This window comes from Trichomycterus rosablanca, chromosome 1, assembly GCF_030014385.1.
Source record: "Trichomycterus rosablanca isolate fTriRos1 chromosome 1, fTriRos1.hap1, whole genome shotgun sequence".
NCBI classification, from domain to species: domain Eukaryota; kingdom Metazoa; phylum Chordata; class Actinopteri; order Siluriformes; family Trichomycteridae; genus Trichomycterus; species Trichomycterus rosablanca.
Genome location: NC_085988.1, coordinates 63,521,675 through 63,541,796, shown reverse-complemented (window position 1 = coordinate 63,541,796; position 20,122 = coordinate 63,521,675). Strand labels below are relative to the sequence as shown.

Here is a 20,122-nt window from a genome sequence, read left to right as displayed (position 1 = left end):
ACCTAATGAAAAAGAGGTAACTAAATGTTGTAATACTAATTCAACTAAGGTAACTAAAATGTATCGTACTTATTCATAAAAATGTATTTCCATTATTCTAAACTGTCTGGTGATCAGTATGGGTGTGTCTTGTCCTGTTGTACTTAAATCAGCATGGTCCACCAGTTGGTTTTTATTTGAACTTACTTTTTATTCAATTTTTATTTGAACTTACTTAATACATGTAGTAGTCATGTTTAGTGTAGCGCATGACTAGATCTGGTCTGGAAATTTTTTATTTAGATGTCAAGCTTTACATAAATGCTCTACATTTTTTTAACTGTGTCTCAGTGTGGTGTGTCAGAAGGTTAAATGGGCTATTATACTACTGTCAGTAGTTTCATCAGTACTTCTTATACGGAGAGAAGAACTAAAACACTGTTGACTTATTCATAAGAGAAGTCTAGTAGCTAAATCCACTTTAAACACATTTAATGTTTTGTAGAACGTTCATAATAAAAGGTATTTTAGAATTAAACAGAACTGAGTGTCTGTTTTTATAATAAATTATGCTTATTGGTCAAAACTATTCACAGTGCTTGTGTCATTAATAAAGCCTACTAAAATAGTAATGTACGGTTATGTACAGTATTAACTGTATTTGATTTGGTGTTTGGTGACTGTGATTGTGATTGTGACTGTGAATATGTTGATTGATTACTTTATTATTTTAATGTTGATTGTTTATTACGTGTTTACTGCTGATTGTGTAATGTAAGGTGACCTTGAGTGTCATGAAAGGCGCCTATAAATAAAATCTATTATTATTATTATAAATAATAATAATTAAATTGAATTAAATGGTTTAGATATGTTGGTATTACAGAAACATTATACTCGTACACAGCTTTTGTTATTAGGACTTTTCATTTTTAAACATTTCCTAACACACTTCAGTGGCTTAATATTTTTCAACAAATAATATAGAAGAATAAATGTCTACACATCATGTAATGTTTTATATAAAATCAAAAATGAGATTATTTGGCTTGCTAATTAAAACCTAGTAATTATTTGATTAGCTTCACTAACCATTTCAATCTGGTCAGGTTCTGGTTCCACCTGGAAACACTATGCTGGGCACCATACACTTACACAATCAATTACTCAACTCTAAAGGTGATTTAGAGCCAGTCTGTCTTCTGTATATGATTTTGGAAGGTGGAAGGTGGAAGAAAACTAATGTAACTGGAAGAATCCCACCAGCAAAGGGAGTACATATTATATTATACAGGCTACAAGTATATATAATAATATCTGGTGGGCGGCACGCTGGCTCAGTGTGTAGCACTGTCGCCTCACAGCAAGAAGGTCCTGGGTTCGCTCCCCAGGTGGGGGCAGTCCGGGTCCTTTCTGTGTGGAGTTTGCATGTTCTCCCCGTGTCTGCGTGGGTTTCCTCCGGGAGCTCCGGTTTCCTCCCACAATCCAAAGACGTGCAGTCAGGGAAATTGGAGATAAAAAATTGTCCATGACTGTGTTTGACATTAAACTTGTGAACTGATGAATCTCGTGTAACGAGTAACTACCTGTTTTGTCGTTAATGTAACCAACGTGTGTAAAACATGACCTTAAAAACCTAATAAATAAATCAATCAATTATATCTTGCGAATAATCTTGTGTATATTATTTAGTACAGGCTGTGTGTACAGATGAAGCTAAAGAACTTATGAAGACTGCCCCAACTCAGTACACAAAGTTGGGCCCCTGATCCAGATATGCAAGGCGCTCTCAATGAAGATCAGTGAATCAGTGAATGAATTATGAATTGAATCGATTTTGATCTGGATGAATCGGTTACCGAATATGAATTAGGCCTGTCGAATAAAGGGATAAATGGTTGACTGACAGACTGACTTTAAACACTTAAAACACTTTACTAAACCATAGGCCAGTTCTTTGTGCCCAGACTAAAAGAAAAATACCAACTAGATTGGTACTGTTTAAAAAGAAAGCCAGTTTATAACTGTATCTGTAATTGCAGCTTTGTCCTGCATCACTGATTCAGAATCAACCTAATCAGCACCTCTGAACTGGCACGAGCGCTCCAAAATAAACTCCGCCCACCGGCTATTTAACCGGGCCAATGTCATCCTGCCGGCTCATTCAACGCTACTCACATTGAAGAGAACTAGAGGGAACAAACACTTTTATTCACACATTCTTTGGCAGCGGTGAACAGTAATATACACTCACCTGTGATAAAGGTAAGCTTTAAACCTTCCTTTTAATGTAGTTACATTTATTATAACGAGTTGTATAAAGGATATAATCGGTGAAATGTTTAATTTAGGGGAAGGTTTTATTAGGCCTATTTGCTCTATTATTATTATTTACTGAGTACTGATTGACTTACTGCTTGTTTTATGTTTGTAATAAACTTTTACAAGTCATTTACCAGCAGAATAAACTTTACAGAACTTGAATACATGCCAAAGTCCAATTGTTAGGATGTATTTAACGTATTTAACCAAGTTCATTCAACTGTACTGCAACTTTTCAGCAGTCAAAGCGTCTGCAGGTCTTCAGTGAATGTTTTATACAGCGTGAATTCTGCTTCTTTGCTGTGTAAAATAACAAATTCGTTGTGAAAAATACATATGTTAATATATTATCATTTTTATTTTTAAACAGGTTGACATAGCAGCTGAGAATCTTTTAAGGTACATCTTGACATCTTGCTGTTCTTCAGAATTATCCAGGTGATTTGGAAGCCACCCACGATGCGTTCACTTCTCCCGCTCAACCTGTATTGCATCAGCCTTCTGCTCGTCTTCCAAATAAATGCTCTCCCAGTGGGAAACAGGTATGAAACTTACTCAAACTTCATTTGTACGAATTCTTTTTTGTAAAGGAGTTATAACTTGTACGTACAGGCACAGTACGCAAGCAACAGTAAAAATTGCAAGTGAAAATTTGCATATCATCATACCTTAGAAAAAAAGTCAAAATCCCAGTGTTCCATGCAATAGCATTTATTTGATATGAATTGTTAACAATTAGTAAAACAGAACTGAAACTGTATTTTTGTGCTGTGTATCACTCAAATTGGAATCAGTGCATGGAAAGAATTTTAAAATGGAACTCTGAGGTGAAGGAGCACTGTGTGGATTTCTCTTAACACAGCATTTTCAAGTCAAACTTGAAATATTGGCTTTTACTTTGTCAGTTGACTGGTTAAATTGGAACACTTAGGGTATGAGACATAGCTAAGGTGACTGACCCCTGAAAAAAATGTGTTGCCTTATGGACACGCACTAGGGGACCAAGATTTTAACCTGAGCTATGAAATTCTTATGAAATGATTGTTAATTTAGCTTACTATGAATACAGGGTGCTCGGGTGGTGCGGTGGTCTATTGTGCTACCCACTACTGCTGAGATCCAGGTTCCAATGTTAGCAGTGCTATCAGCTGGGGTGGGGATGACCGAAGCCCTGCGATTGATTGCCGCTTTGTCTTTGGTATTTGTGCCTTTTTTACGCCCACTGTTTTTTGGTGTAACTGGACCCACCAGCACCCTGACCAGGAAAAAGCAGTCGATGAAAAAGTAATAAAGTGAAAAAAAAACTACTAATATGAAAGTCTTTTGTGAAAGGTGATAGACAGCTATCATAAGGGACATAGGAACCACTTTTTTCTGCTTATATTTAAATTAGTTTTAAATTAATATTTAAATTAGTTCCCCCCCCCCCCCCCCCCCCCCCCCCCTCCACAGAACAAAATTTATATGTATTTCTTTGAGTTGTGTTGTTATATGTTGGAAGTAGTGGTTTAAATTTGTGAGTAAAGATGATAAAGTGAAGATCTCTTGGGGTTGGGTCTAAAACTTGATTAGTAGGGGGAATATAAAAAAAGCCACAATTGGCACCTAAAATCTGTTGGGAAATAATTTAATAACCGTTTTGGTCTGTGTGTTTCTTGTACAGAATAGCTATGACTCCTGGTTTAAGGAAAACTTTAGTTATTAGTCAGTAGAGTTTGTGCTGTGATAGTGCAGATAGCAGCTGCTGAGAACAAGGTCAGAGAATGAGGCAGACGTGCCTCAGGAAACGCATACATCGTGTGCGCCAAACCTCACTTCAGTCCCAAACAGCCTCCCACTCCCTACAGAAGTGCACTAAATAGGGCAAGGACAGTTTAGGGCACTTGAAAAAGGAATTTATGAGTTTTTTAAACAGACTTTTGACTGGGGTGAACACCAAGCTTAAAACCTTGTAAGATTATTTTTCATTTATTCATTTGTTTTCACTAGCTTCTTTATCATGGTCAGGGTCACAGTGGACCTTGAACCACATTGTACTAAGCCCTGCATTAAGTTACTGTTCAGCCATGAATATTTATAAACATTTGATTCTACACTTCATTAGAGTAATACAGACTGCATGTTTGGTCATCTGGTAAGAAGCAACAGGCTTGATATAAAAACTTGTGAAAAAAGCACAAATTAATGCATTTAATGCAAGCAAATAAAAAGCAGACGTGTCATTCATGCTAGGCATTGCATCATGCTTTCTCACGCTCAAGTAGAGAAGGTGTGTCTTTTTTATTTTGAGTTTAAATGTTCAGGACAAATTATAACAATAGCAACAATAATTATAATATTAATAATAATAACAAAGAAAAATAGTAACAATAATAAAATGAAATAGACGAGATATAACAATAATAGTAATATGAATAAGAGTAGTAAAACACTAATAATATTAAGAGTAGTAATAATAATAGGATTAATAACAACAACAATAACAACAATAAGGATAAGAATAATCCACAAACAATAAGATAATAAGAATAGTAAAACACTTAATTGTATTAAAAGTAGTAATTATAATAAGATTATTAACAACAATAATAATAAGGATAAGAATAATCCACAAACAATAAGAAAATAAGAATAGTAAAACACTTAATTGTATTAGGAGTAGTAATTATAATAGGATTATTAACAACAATAATATTAACAATAATAGTAATAATAGGAAGAAGGATAAGAATAATCCACAGACAATGAGGAAATCACTTTAATTAAACCCAGGACAAATAATTTTTTTCCATCATCATTAACTTCTTTATCCTGGTCAGGGTTGCAGTGGGGTTGGTTTCGCCAGGAAACACTTCAAAAGAAAAATCATCAAAAGTAAAGTATTGAAAAAGCTAAAGAAAAAAGTCTTTAATGTCAGAAAAACTGGAAACTGGACCAACAAAGTCTTAAAAATGGAGACTGCGTCTGTATTAACCTTGGACAGAGCTAAACTATCTTTACATTATCTATTTGGGTGTACACTTGTAACACTGTAAGTTAGGTAAGGTTTTAATATGGATTTAAAACACCTCTAGATCACATTAAGTGAATGTTATAATCTGTGTTTAATGCTGCTGATAGTAGGCTAGTCTAGTCGTTCACATCAGTCATTATAATAGCAAAGTACAAGAATGAGCCTAGTGCTGATTTGGGAAATTTTTTTATCCATTAGTCAAGCGATGAGTGCCAAGCTTATTAACAATGTAAATCTTCTTCTCCGTTACTTAAGTGCACAGACCAGTTTTATTAGGGGGCTGCTTTGACAAGTTTGGATTGCTTCATGCTCTTGAGCACAAATGCAGTGTTTTACACTCTTGAACTTGTCACTTCTGTGTAGACACCCAGCTGGCTGATAGCACCTCTGAGATTGAAACCCAGATTTCAGAGGTGGTGGGCTAGAGTAATAGCCTGATTTGCCACCTGGCATCAAAGTTGTCTTAAACAATTATGCAAAATCCTACAAAAGTCTACAGGTCATGTATGGGAACCTGTATTTTATTTATAAGTATTACTGGCAATCAAATGAACACGCAAGAATTTAACAGTTTATGCGTGCCCCCTTCTGGCTACAGAATATTTTGGCCAAATGCCTGGATTCAGTTTCTCTGCCGTTGAAGGACAAATTAAGGCCAGTCTAAGCAACTTGCATAGGCTTTAAATGTTTGTGTGTTGGCACTGACTGGTGATGAGTCAATATTTTTTTGTTTTATTTGGAATAAGATGCATGGGTGGTTTTCATTCCCAGTGCTCAATATTGCACATGCTGCGTAGTTAATTTATGTCTTTGCTCAAGATGAGGTCATTATGAATTATGACTATTACACCTGAGAAAAGGTGAGTAGAGTAAGTAGCAATGTAAATAACTACTTGAATATGAGTTAGAAAGTATCAAGTGAACAAAAGGACTAGCAGTTAAAATTTATTTTCAAGTATAATTTAATAAAAAAAAACTGAATTGCCCTGGGTTAATGTTGGTTTAGAGTACCTTTTGATTTTGAATAGATGTAACTGCCATTTTTATACCCATCATGCCAAAGTAAAAACATGTTGTAAGAGTTTTTCGAAAAGGGAATAAAACCCCTTACAGGGCTCCAGAGTGCGACCAATTTGGTCGCACATGCGACCTAATTTCTCAATGGTGCGACTAAAAAAAATCTCAGGTCGCACCGGTGCGACCAGGCGTCCGAGGGAAAAAAAAAACAACAGATACACATTAGGCCAATATCATGGTCTAAACCAATCAGAGATAGTGAAGGGCGGGACAATATTGTAGCGGTGATATGTGAGCGACATTCAGCTCAGCCAATCAGAATGCAGCACCAGGTTTATACACGTGCGTTCGGACGTTCTGCTGTAAGTTTAGTTTTGTATATGAGACTCGCCGGATGTCCCTAGAATGGAAGTTCGGGTTCTGGAGCTCGGCGGTGTAAAGTGTTGTAACGCTCACTTAAGTCCTGACTAAACAGTTAAAGTGACTCGACCCTGTCATGTGCCTTTATTCCCACACCTCCACCACCGCACAGCAAAAGACCCGCAGCATCCCCACCGGACAGCGGCTAGGTGAGCCGACCCTCTACAGTAGCGAGGGGCTAATGCTAGCGGTAAAGTGCCGCGATAGTGAAAGTAAAAACATGACAATATTTTCGTTAAGTAAAATATAAAAATAACTAAAAGACCAAAATATATTAGAATACATGTAGTCAAAATACGCAGTGAGTGCACCGCAAGCGATTTTGGGAATCTGTGTAAAAGATTCAGTAAAGCCGATAATATAATGCACTGCATTTAAGATTACACTCTAACACTCTAGAGCCCCATACACACACACACACACACACACACACACAAACATATACATATCATTTTAAATATACACACACACATAAATAGATATACACACATACATACACATTTACTCTATTATTTTTATAATTTTTATAAGTGTGCTATAATTAGTCTGTAATACTATAATTAACTGTAAAGAAGACCATGGCCGGCAATAGTATATTTGTGACTGGTTCTAATACATTTCGAATTGAAAGGCTGAAAAAGCCCAATGCATCTATAAAACACATTACATGCCGCGATAAATGCACTGCCCAAGTGTCCCCTCTCCCCACTGCCCTTCATTGTCAGGCAGCAGCAAACAGATCATCAGACGAGGCCATGTTGACCAGATTGTGAGTTATTTCCAAGTCAATATTGCCTGTATGGACAGTGATTTAAAAAAAAAAAAAAAAGTGAACCTGTAAAACTGCGGTGTTAAATGCGATGCGGTAGAAAATTTGGGTGCACCTAACTTTTGTGCTGGTGCACCTAAGAAAAAAAGTTAGGTGCACCAGTGCAACCAGTGCAAAACGTTAGTCTAGAGCCCTGCCTTACATACAAAAGTATGCAGACCCTTTATTCAACACTTTGTTGAAGCCATTCTGGCAGCAGTTACATCTTCAAGTCTGTCAGCATACAAGCTTTGATCACCTGGATTTGGGTAGTTTATCCTATTTATCCTTCATGGCAGATCCTCTCAAGCTCTGTCTGATTGTATGGCAGTCCTTGGCTCATTGTTGTGTTAAAAGGTGAACTGTCATCCTATACCGAGTTTGCATGAGCTCTGGAGGAGGTTTTCTTCAAGAATATTTTTGTATTTGGTTGCATTCATCCATCCCTGTACTGTACGTGTCACTGATATCTCTTTTCCACCAACAAAGTGCTGGTGCCAGAGCTAGACCAGTTCCTGTGCATATCTAAATGTCCAAAATGAACTTTTTCAGTGTCTGCGCAGCACGAAGGAAATGTAATGCTCAAAGATTAGGCAAGTACTTTGTTTGCATAATCTATTATGATTGTGTGCAGTTATTACACAGCATGTTGCACCAACGTCTGTGACCATCAAATGATGTGACCTCAGTAGGCACCTTGTGTCATTTCTATTCAGGTTATGGGGCTACACTGTTTCTTAGTTTATCTTGAATTCTATGTGAGAACCATATCACAACTAATGTGTTTGTTTCTTTGGCAAACCAATGCGAATTCATTACTGCTGTTTTTGCTGCAGTTCTCTTGCATTTAGTTGTAAATGGTGGAAAAGCGGGTACACAACACCCATCCAGCCCCCGTTGGCAGTCGGCTGCTTGCGTCACATTGTGTCACAAGATTATGGGGCCAGAATAGCACCAATTTGGCTCTCTTTCACCCAACATAGTGCTGGCCATTTATCTAATGATCTAATGATATGGTTTTATCTTTAACTTTAATTTGAGTTTATCACAGATGGTTGCCAAATTTACAGTAAAGGATTACACCACTTTATTTCAAAAGCAAAAACTTACCATTTGAAGGTAACTATAGAGATAATTGTAGACATAATTGCATCTCTATAACCATGTAATTGCAGATGTGCTGAACACTGTCCCATCCACTTTCTATACAACCTTAGTTTCAAAAGCCTTGTTTAAATATCTGGCAAGCAAAAGATGCTAAAATAATGGAAACTAAGAACATAAAGTAAAAACAATATCATATTAAACACATGTAAATGTTAACATAAACATTTGTACACTGTATTTATAAATTACAAACCACTAACTTGTTAGAGAACAATTCTTGTCCAAAAATCTTTTTTTATCGACATAATGATAAACTAATGATTCATCTGGTTTCTGATTGGCTCTAAACCGGGCAGTAATGCATGTACTAGTGTTGCATACAATAATGTCAGAGGGCAACCAGAGCCAATATTTACTACCAGAGGTCAGTGTCTGTTCTGTAGGCTTAGATATCTAGAAGATAAACTAGAATTGAATGGATAATCAGAGCACTGACTAGCATTTAGCCACCCAGACAATGAACTGGTTACAGACTTAACATGGATTTAAACAAAAAGTTCCATTCTTTCATTTTTAATAATCCTCGGGCTGTTACACCCTGGTAGATGGAATATTCCGTTGTGGATAAGCGGCTGAGACCGACATTCCTCACTCCCCACTGGTGGACAGGTTTCCATTCAGCACATTAACCAAGGGGATGGTTTAGTATGCCAGTCATTCAGACATATTAATAGTGACACTTGTTGCTAATAAAAGTGAAACATTTTCGGGCATTGACTGCACATTTGCATTGTTTCTTGGTACATTTCCAATGGACTTTAAAGTGACTATTGCATGTTTTGTAGCTGATGTTTTACCCATTTACCCATTGGGTGACCAGTACTTAAATAGCTAAACAAAACGCAGCAGGAAGTTTTAATTTAAATAAAGTTGAGGTTTGGCAAAATATCATGTACATTGGGGATCCAGTAAAGCTGGGCAAAAAATGCAGGTGGACATGTTTGGTTATGGTTATTTTATGCTTTTTTTGTTTTATTATTAGAAAGAGTTGAAAATGCATAATTGTATTTGCGTGTGTGACTAGTCTGAAGGAATGGGCTTAATTCTGTGTTCAAACAGTCTTGTAAACTATAGAAGTATCAGTTGTCTGACTGGAAAGTTGCACTCAAACAGCTACCCTGGAACACAAAATTCTGATGTTGTGTTGTCGAAATGTGACGTAGTACTTTGTTATGCAAACTTAAGAATGATAATTATAAAGCATAGAACTAATGCAATTGTTTTCTGGGTACTGTTGGAGAAAAGCAGAGGGGTCGCCGCCTTTGTATAGATAGAGGCTTCTGTTGCATTGTGGATTGGGATGCACGACTGGGGGATCTAAACAATATTTTGGGTTCCAGTATATTTAAAGGTTAGAGGTTTTTGGCTATTGTCAGATTGACTGTGAGTTTAAATTGGGTAAATTGCTCCTGCTTTAATGTTGAATGCCATCAGTCAACTATGGTTCTCTATTCACATTGTACAACACACGTGTCAGCCCTCTCCCTCCATGTAATGGGAGACATGGCTGTGATTAAACTGGCTACAAAACATACGTTTCAATAAGAGTAAACTTGGTTTTTGCATGGGGCAGGTATACATATATTCTCTGATTCAAAGCATGTGTGACTTTATCTCTCATTTCACTTCCCTTGCAGCTGATTCACTTACCCAGGACAATAGTACTTCCTTACATAGTTTCTTAAAAACCTGAGTCTTATTTTGCAAGAAATTCACCTTTCACCAATTTATTTCTGCCTACTTTTAAACAATAAGTACACTGTTAACTGGCAGGTCTGTGTGGCTCGCCATATTTAGATGGATTAAACTGGCTTCCCTAAGCTGTTCTTTCCTTTTGGGCTGTCGGGTAACACATGCCTAGTGTCTGATTCTGACTCTTGAGCCCAGAGAATTACAAATGAGAGTGGCAGAGTTTCAGGTTTCAGGTTTTCAGTCTGTTTGGTAGATGTCCAGGCCTGGATCAGCTTATTGTCTGAAAAACTTGAAACTGACAATCCTTTACGGTTAAGTTGTTGGTCACCAAGCAAATGTAAACAATCCATTTATGACAGATGCCAACCTGTTGGAAAATGCTAACAGATATTTATACAAGCTTCCTTTTCCTACTGCAGCTCATGTAAGATCGAAGGCCAAATCAGTGCACCTGAAGTAGGGCGAGAACTACTTCAGTTATCACCGTAGCCTAGCGGTTTAGGTACTGGACTAGTAATCAGAAGGTTGCTGGTTCAAGCCCCACCACTGCCAGGTTGCTGCTGTTGGACCCTTGAGCAAGGCCCTTAACCCTCAATTGCTCAAACTGTATACTGTAACAGTACTGTAAGTTGCTTTGGATAAAGGCGTCTGCTAAATGCCGAAAATGTAAATGTAAACGTAAATAACTACGACAAACACCCACTATTTTCTAGTGTCACTTTGATTGACCAGAGAAAGTGGACAACATTCGCAAGTGTTTCCATCCCCTTATAGCATCAACATGTAACTAGAGAAGGCCTTTAGCTTGCTGAGTCATGGTCATATCTCTGGTCAAAGACCACAATGTACACTATTAGGAGCTGAATTGCTCAAATATAACCAGCGTTCGGACATAAACAGGCAGGTGACACAGTTCAGCTGCAGATCTTGTCTAAAGCAGCCATAGAAAGACTAATTAAATACCAGACAATGCTTATATTTTTAACTTGGGTGAGTAATTCTCTCATCATTCTCCCATTATTGATATTGGCAACAATGAAAACTGTGTTGCATTAGATTTAATGCTCACTTCTAAAGACTGGGAGAACTGTCCAATGAAAGTTTGCACCTACTCATAGGAGGTCTGAGAAAAGAATAAAATCTGCTACAAAAGCTGGTCACTATGATTCAGCAAAGATTTGGTACATCCAAGACCAGTATTTTGTTACATTAGTTATGCTTTAAAGGACACACAATTAAGATTTCTACATTAGGGGTCCTATAATGCTCTGGGTTTCCTGATCCAGGTGGTAATTTTCTCTCCTAAATGCCCTACACAAAGCTTAAATGTACTAAAACCAGTGATCATATTACATTGTGGGTTGCAGCTGGTAATTGGGAGTTGTATGGTGTGGAAAAACATGCTTATTAAAGGTAGACTGATACCATACTAAAGCTAATCCAGCTGTCACAACCGTGCTAATGGCAAATGGATTTGAAACAGCTCTTGCTAAGAGGCATCTGGTTTACTAAATTCTAGAATGGCCCAGGGAAGCCTGGTCTTTTTACTTTTCTTCTCCAAAAGTGGCTTATTGACATAGCTGATACTAAAAGCGGATCAAAGCCTGAAGATGAAAGGCCGACAAGTTAATGTCTCTCCTCTTTGTCCACACTCAGGGTAGACAAATTTCAGGCTAAGTGAATGGTTTACTTGGACCATTGTCTATTTGTGCCCCTGAATGATCCTTAGCTTACTTCCATCTTTACTACACTCCTGCATAACTTTATTTTTTAACAGTAGAAAGTAGTCTACATCCTAGGTTTTTAATTTAGGATAACATGGAGGATCTTGTTAAAGTTTTTTTGGGATTTGTCAAACATTGGTGAGTGCTGATGGCACTCTGGGTGAAAGGGCAGTGAGATTAGGTTTTAAACTAGCAGACTAGAGGGTGTTTGGATTAAGCTCAGAGAAACTAAGGACAGAGACATGACCTTTGTGATCATTTAAAGCTAAATGCCTAAAGTAAAAAGGAAACAATAAAATGTAAGCTAATTAAAATGTCAATAAAATACAAGTTTCAGGGTAAGTAAACTTTGATTGACAATTCAGACCCACTGAGTTATTTTAAAACATTGTTGTGTTATTCTTTTTATTTTTTATTCATAGTGCAGTCATCTTGTTGTCCAAAAAAGTGTGGGCCAACACTATACTTGTCCATGTGTTTAAAATGGGATGTCCAACTAGCTTATGGTTATGTGTTCACATACCTTTAGCCATATAGTGTAATTGGCCAAAAGTGTGTTTACTAGGGATGTAACGATTCATCACAATACAGTTAATAACCGATTCAAAAATTCCACGATTCAAATCGATTTGACATGTAAAATGAATCGATATTCACTTTAAACAGCAGAGGGCGCTGGCGCTATTTACCTCGCCTGGTTGACGTCACTGGCGCTATACACCTCACCTTGTTGCCAAATTCGGGTTTTTTCAGCCAAATTGGGCTTAATTCAAAGCTGTTTTGCATAGTTTGTACCTACCTCAGAAATAAAAGGGCATTCATTATTTAGATAAATAAAAGATAAGCACAAATACAGTATTTTATTTTATTTTTTAAAGACAAATAATAAAAGGAAAGTTTGTCATAATTTGTCTTCAATTTCAGTTGAAAAAAATCGTATCGTGAACCCAGTATCGTGAATCGCATCGCATCGTGGGTAGAGTGTATCATTACATCCCTAGTGTGGACACATAACCTAGTGTCTGACTGGCTGAATTCCCATAATAGATTGGAGCCCACTCTACAGTGTGTTCATAGCATGTTCCCAATGATTCCAGATGGAACCGGACTAGAATAAAGCGGTTGATTAGAATGAAAAATAATGCCAATTTCATATAGAGAATGTTAACATGCATCATGTAGCTATCCACGAACGGTTTAACCATCAAAGCGTTTTGGAGATAGGGAGCCAATTTGTATCCAAAAGGGCTGTAAGCCTAAAGCACCATTGTGATGAACCACTGGGATTAACATGGCTAGTGCCTTAGCATGCACCTACCAGGTGTCAGCTATTTGAACTATGTGTCCGTTGCCAATCTCCAGTTCAAGAGCAAGACCTAAACTAGAATCAAGTGCAAACACACCATATTTGTGACAGGTTAATTGCAGTGCCTGTCTTTAAACCTGATGTTACTGTCAAACAGAGAGCAGATGGTGGGAATAATTAAAGTGTTTGCTGTACTCACTGTTCTAGAAAGTCATACCTCTGCTTAGCGGATGAGGAACATCAGCTATTTTAAGAGTTTGTTCCTGGTAGATGCACTGTTTTTTCTAAAGTACCTTTAGTGGCCATTTGGATTTTATAGATATTCCATTATCATGTAATCAAGACTGGTAAACATGATCTGACTTTACATAGGGCAATGAACCATTCATTGTCTAAATATTACACAAATGTTGCTTAACTGCCTGGTGACCTTGAAGGACTTACATAGAAAGGGGGAAGGTTGAGAAGATCCAGTGCGCATAGGAGGAAATCTTTCGTAGAAACTGTCTATGAGGAAAGAAATACTTGTTGGTATTCACCTTTTTTTATTTTTATGCTCTGCAGGTTGGACTTCATGACAAAGCTGCATGAGCTGAGAACCCAAAGTCCTGCCTCCCCAGACGCTGACTCCTCGAATGGTCTTACCACTGACTCAGCTGTATCTCTGGACAAAACGACTTTGTGGAGAGCCTTACTTCTGCGAAACCCAACTTCGTCATTTGAGAAGCCACCAAGCACTCTTGACGTTTCCCCCTCCACTTCGTCCGCAGATGGGGAATTCGTCGAAAACCCAAGAAGCCCTCGCCGCCGTCGCAGTGCCCATACACGGAATCATCACCACAATAAACACGGCCAGCTGATGCGTGTCGGGTGCATACTGGGTACGTGCCAAGTGCAGAACCTCAGCCATCGACTTTACCAGCTGGTTGGCCAGACCGGAAGGGAAGACTCCTCCCCTATGAATCCGAACAGTCCTCACAGTTACGGATGAGACCACGGCCTCATGGTGAAACAGCCATGTTTTTCTTTAGTCACTATTAGTCTTAGATATGTGTAGAATTAGGTGTTTTCTGAGCTCTCTGCTTTGCTCCTGGCCTCATGGAGCGTACACAGTGCCTTTTCTGAGATGGAACGATACTGACCCTGACATGTCTGCTTTTCTGCCTACTCCCTTCAATTGGATATCTTTCGAGATCATCAAAACTTTGTGACTTTTTGACTTTACATTCCTTCAACATCAGAACTAAGTCTCATGTCTGTTTAAGGTGGACTGTAAGCTCATCTATGGTTCTGAATTACCTCATAATGGAAAAACAACAGCCTTATGTTACTGAGATGTTACCATTTTTGGCCCTTCTAACAAATTATTGCACTTTGTTCCCACCTGGTTCATCTGGGGACCCTGTTTCCTCAGATCCCTTGGAATCATCTCTAACTTCTTCACAAGACCCCAGGCTCTCACTGTTTCTTTGCTCCTAAAAAGTCTGAGACTTATCTGAATGACATCTCAGATCTGGACTGTAATCAGATGTTCAATTTTTTCCAAAGAGACTTGCATTTGGATTTAAAATGGATTGGTCCTAAGACCAAGTTGAAGACTGACATGGTAACCCCTTTAATCTGAAAATGCTATAATGTGACTGTTTGGACTGTAATCTCTAGCATCTACGATGCAAAATGACTTTGCAGTGTCTTCAAACAGAAGAATCTTTTTAAGCCTTTAATAGGGATTTAGGATTTCTGTCAGATCAATACCAGTTGACTCTTAAAACTGGTGTGAACTCGTTCACCTATTCTTTAGGCATAGAGTCAGAACTTCTTGAGAAAATATTGCCCACTGTGATTAAAACAGACAGGTCTTGTGCACCTGAGGTAAATGATACCAGCTGATCCTTCTGATCACTGCAGGCCCTCTTGGTCATTATTTGTTTTCTTCATACGCCAGGTCAAAGTTTGTCTCGGTTCTGTTTCATTGAGTCAGTTTTGATAAGCAGACTTTTATGGCAGTACATGGAAGCAAACTGTCCAGCCTTACATTTTACATATAGATTTTTTAGGTTTAATCCAATGTAATGCATGTTTTTCTGAGCTATAGATTCTTAAAATTTAAGGGATTCATTTGATGGGGAATCCACTGATGCTGGGTCAACCCCAGATCTAATCAAGGATTATTAAGGATCATGGATCCACCTGGACTGTTTTATGAGACGGTTGTAATTGTTTCTCTCAAGAATCCTGCTGGGGTTGTCATCATAACACATGCTTGGACCAAAAAAGTAAAATAAATACACTATTTTAGGTGTTAGTTTAAATAATCACAGTTACATCATCACAGTACATCATTACAATTTAACCAGTTCTAAGTTGGAGGGTTAGATTTGCTCCCATTGTTCCAAGCCGCACATGCTCAAAATGTCCCAACTGTTTAATTCAGAGCCTCATTTTGCTCAGAATGATTGTTTGCTCATGCCTGCCCCAAACTGAGACCGTCTGTGGTTTTAGACATGAAGAGAAGAAAGTAGAATTTTCCTAGCTGCTGATGTTGTGGCTTTTTTTGTTTAGAACAACACAATGAGGAATGAGAAAAGCCACGTTAAGTGCAGGCTTAATGCTTAAAATAACCAAAGTAATCCTGAAATCCAAGTGAGTCATCAAATGTGCTGTTACTCACTGACCCTAAAGATCTTTAAACATCTTAATGCGTTATTTCAACAAAACATACCACGTTTTTTTAGTTTAGTTATATCCCTGGTATTCAGAGCAGAGGTGCCATATTGGGGAAAGAACCTGTGACTTACAAGAGCTCAAAATTTATTACACCATTAGATGTTTTTTACCTCTATATCAAATATTTAAATTATTATAATTAAGGTATATTTAATATTTAACTTAACATCTTTCACTTTTTTTTTGTTTGGCAAGCTTCCACCCTTTATTTACATGAAATAATTCAGACCGTCTCCTACCAGAAGCAAATGGTACTTGCTGTACCTGCTAGTAAACTGAGTGAAAAGTGACTTATTTTAAAGAAAAACAGTTGCCAAAAACAGAAAGAAAAAAAAATTACATTTAGCCGCTCAGGTGGCGCAGCAGTAAAAACACACACTGGAACCAGATATGGGATCTCGAATACATCGTATCGAATCTCAGCTCTGTCTGCCGGCTAGGCTGAGCGGCCACATGAACAACGATTGGCCTGTTGTTCAGATGTGAGTGGGATTAAGCAGGATAGGGTCTCTCTCAACTAATGCAATTACGCTCTCTGCTGGCTGATTGATAGAAAAGAGTGCTCTCGGGGTGTGTCTCTCCGTACACAGTGCTGAGCTACACTGCACTCGTCAAAGTGTGGGTGACAAGATGCGTACGGCATGCTGCCCACGTGTCGGAGGGGGCGTGGGTTAGCTTCGTTCTCCTCAATCAGAGCGGGGATCGGCATCGGTGAAGAGAAAGCATGACGCAATTGGACACGCTTAAAAACTAACTATATATAAAAAACTACATGTAAACTGTTGAAGGCGCCTTCAGCACTTTTGTCTTCAGTCCAACGTGATTTCCTTTCATTGGGGCCAAAATCCCTTGCAGTGCCCCTGATTCAGACTGTTATTGCATTTAGGTTGATTAGTTGTTTTAAAGTTACAACAAATTCAGATTCCCTTTATTACACAGTTTTAGCGGATTTTTCCTAATCATTCCATAAAGCAGACAATGGACACAGACCTGATGATACTTGACGTCTTTAATCTTTTAATCTGCATCATAATGTAATTCACTTTTTTTTTAGCACTAGTCAATACTGCTTAATATCTACATGTATCAAGGAAAATGAGGTTGGGTGGTTGCACTTTTTATGCATGTGTAGCTATTTAATATTCCTTTGGGCTTTGTAGCTGTAATTCTGTCACTGCGATTTAAAGCTGATCTATTGAAAGGCTCTTTGAACTCAAACACCATTCCCTCTGCTGTAATCGATCCTACTCGTGTCTGGTGACTGCTCATTAAAATGCTTTTAAATGCTCAGAACCTGGTGAATCTCTGTACTTGTCTTTGAAAAGAGGCAGTTTTGAAAAGCTTTGATTACAAATCTGTTCCTCGAACCTGTTTTCTTTTTTTTCACTACTGGTGACGTGTTTATTTATTTACTTTGGATGACTAGCTGACAAATAACATGAGTCACTGCGTCACTCCAGGACTCCAGCATTCCCAGTGTACACCAGAGTCTGGGTGACGACTTCTTTTCAGGACCTTTGTCCTTGTTTTTACTCTGACCTTACCCGAGTGAATCTGTAGGACTTTTGAAGGCTGTCAGTAACGTCTCTCAGAACGTGACTGTGCTATAGTCATGCTAGAATCAATCACACTGGCCGTGACTGCAATCCTAAATGCCGGATGTGAGTTCCAGCTTATTACTAAAGGTCACTTGGTATTTTGGACCCAACACAAAGCACTTTATAGGAGGACAATGTTTTGATGTTTGAACTTGAACCTCAAATGACCTATGAAACTTGAACTGATGTATAACTGTGTTTTACATATTGTTTGATGGAAAGTTATTATATATCTTTACACTTTGTTAATATTATTAGTGGTATTATTTAAATCATGTATTTATGCCTTTGTATGTTGAGACATTATTTATCTTAAACTATTTTGGTAGCATCTTGCGGGTGCCTGATCTGTAGGATTGTCGTGCATTTTCAAAGAAAGGCCTTTCTTTGGTTACAGTATGTTTTACTTGTTTTTTTTTGTGAAATAAAAATAATTGTGCTGTAGATGACATGCCACGTCTCAGTCTTTTTAAGTGCCTATCTGAAAGGATATACACAAATAATACACAGGATTTATTTATATTTCAGTAGTTCCAGGTTCAGGTGGAATGGTGGCTAAGTGGGTAGCACTGTCGCCTCACAGCAAGAAGGTCCTGGGTTCGATCCTCAGGCGGGGAGGTCCGGGTCCTTTCTGTGCAGAGTTTGCATGTTCTCCATGTGTCTGCGTGGGTTTCCTCCGGGAGCTCCTGTTTCCTCCCACAGTCCAAAAACATGCAGTCAAATTTAATTGGAGACACTGAATTGCCCTATAGATGAATGGGATAGGCTGCAGCACACACACACCCCCATGCGCCCCCAATTGGATAAGCGGTTAAGACAATGAGAGTGAGTAGTTCCAGGTTCAAATGCTGCAGTAAAAGCTGTTGGATGAACCAGTACTTTCATTTTCAAAGGTCAAGCCAAGTAAATTTGATTTGTGTAGCATTTTTTTACAATGGATATTGTCTTAAAGCAACTTTACAGACTCCAGGACCAACAGACTAAAAAACCCTGTTGGGCAAGCCGAGGGCGACGGTGGCAAGGAAAAACCTTGAGAGGAACCTGACTGAGCAGGGACCCAACCTCCTTGGGTGGTCTGGAGGATACTTTAATAATTTGATACTGAGTGATCGGACAAGAGAGGCAGAACGACAACTTTCCATGACCAAGAACCCCCAAGCTCTGCTCCTGTCTATAGTCGGGGTGGGCAGCTCAAGGCAAAGTTGGGTGCAAGGAAAGAAAATACACCCTGGACAGAGCACCAGCCCATTTCAGGGTCCTAAACTCAGAATGTACTACTGGGCAGCTGGACATCAGCTGGACACAGACTTGATTGGCTGTGTCTGGAAATGGGGGGAGGTTCTTGGTCAACAGCTTAGCCATTGCACTTTCAGTGCTGATCTTAAGCTTTCCAGCAAGGGCATCCAGCATAAAAGGGGCAGGGCAATAGTAGCTCAGTGGTTAGGGTATTGGACTAGTAATCTGAAGTTTGCTGGTTCAAGTCCCACAACGTACATTGTTAGGCTCTTAAGCAAGGCATTTAAACCTTAATTGCTTGGACTGTAATTAGTTTTGATGCTGTAACTGTGATGCACTGTGTATTCTGACACCTTTCTATCAGAACCAGCATTAACCTCTTCAGCAATTTGAGCTGCAGTAGCTCATCTTTTGGATCAAACCATACAGGCCAGCCTTCGCTCCCCACGTGCATCAATGAGCCTTGGCTGCCCATGACCCTGTCACCGGTTTACCACTGTTTCACTGCAGACCGGGAACACCCCACAGGAGCTGCAGTTTTGGAGATGCTCTGACCCAGTCGTCTAGCCATCACAATCTGGCCCTTGTCAAACTCGCTCAAATCCTCACACTTGCTCATTTTCCCTGCTTCTAACACATCAACTTTGAGGATAAAATGTTCACTTGCTGCCTAATATATCCCACCTACTAACAGGTGCCGTAATGAAGAGATAATCAGTGTTATTCACTTCACCCGTCAGTGCTCCTAATGTTATGCCTGGTCATTGTATACTGGACAAGGTTGCTGTAGGCTCAGTGTCACAAGTTCTTTTAATCATATAAATCTGAGGTAAATTTTGACAGACCAAGTCTTTATAAAACAGACGTGATAAGTCTGAGACTGGGAGTTGTGGTGTAGTTAACAATTAATTCATGTTATTTTGCTATGGTTAACGATGAATAGTGACTCATATTGACTTTCTGTTTCTATTTCTAATTCACAGATTTATAAATTTGGAGTTTTGGCAATCTGCCTCACATATCCTTGTGGGCTGTTAATACATTAAGCTACCTGAAGCATCCATAAATAATAAAAAATAAAGCACCAACATGAAAACTTTAACACAATCTTAT

General features: G+C 38.5%; 1 protein-coding gene across 1 annotated transcript; it reads left to right on the top strand.

Moving 5' to 3' along the window:
* The first annotated feature begins 6,151 nt into the window (after positions 1-6,151).
* On the top strand, positions 6,152-14,439 carry adm2a (adrenomedullin 2a). The gene is made up of 2 exons (XM_063007837.1): positions 6,152-6,174; positions 14,013-14,439. The coding sequence occupies exons 1-2, from the start codon at positions 6,152-6,154 to the stop codon at positions 14,437-14,439; spliced, it is 450 nt and encodes a 149-aa protein (XP_062863907.1).
* Positions 14,440-20,122: the final 5,683 nt, after the last annotated feature.

Bases quoted from the DNA above. Each gene is read 5' to 3' on its own strand.
- adm2a (XM_063007837.1), top strand. From the start codon at position 6,152: ATGACTATTACACCTGAGAAAAG. The intron at 6,175-14,012 runs GTGAGTAGAGTA...TATGCTCTGCAG, and splicing joins ACTATTACACCTGAGAAAAG to GTTGGACTTCATGACAAAGC.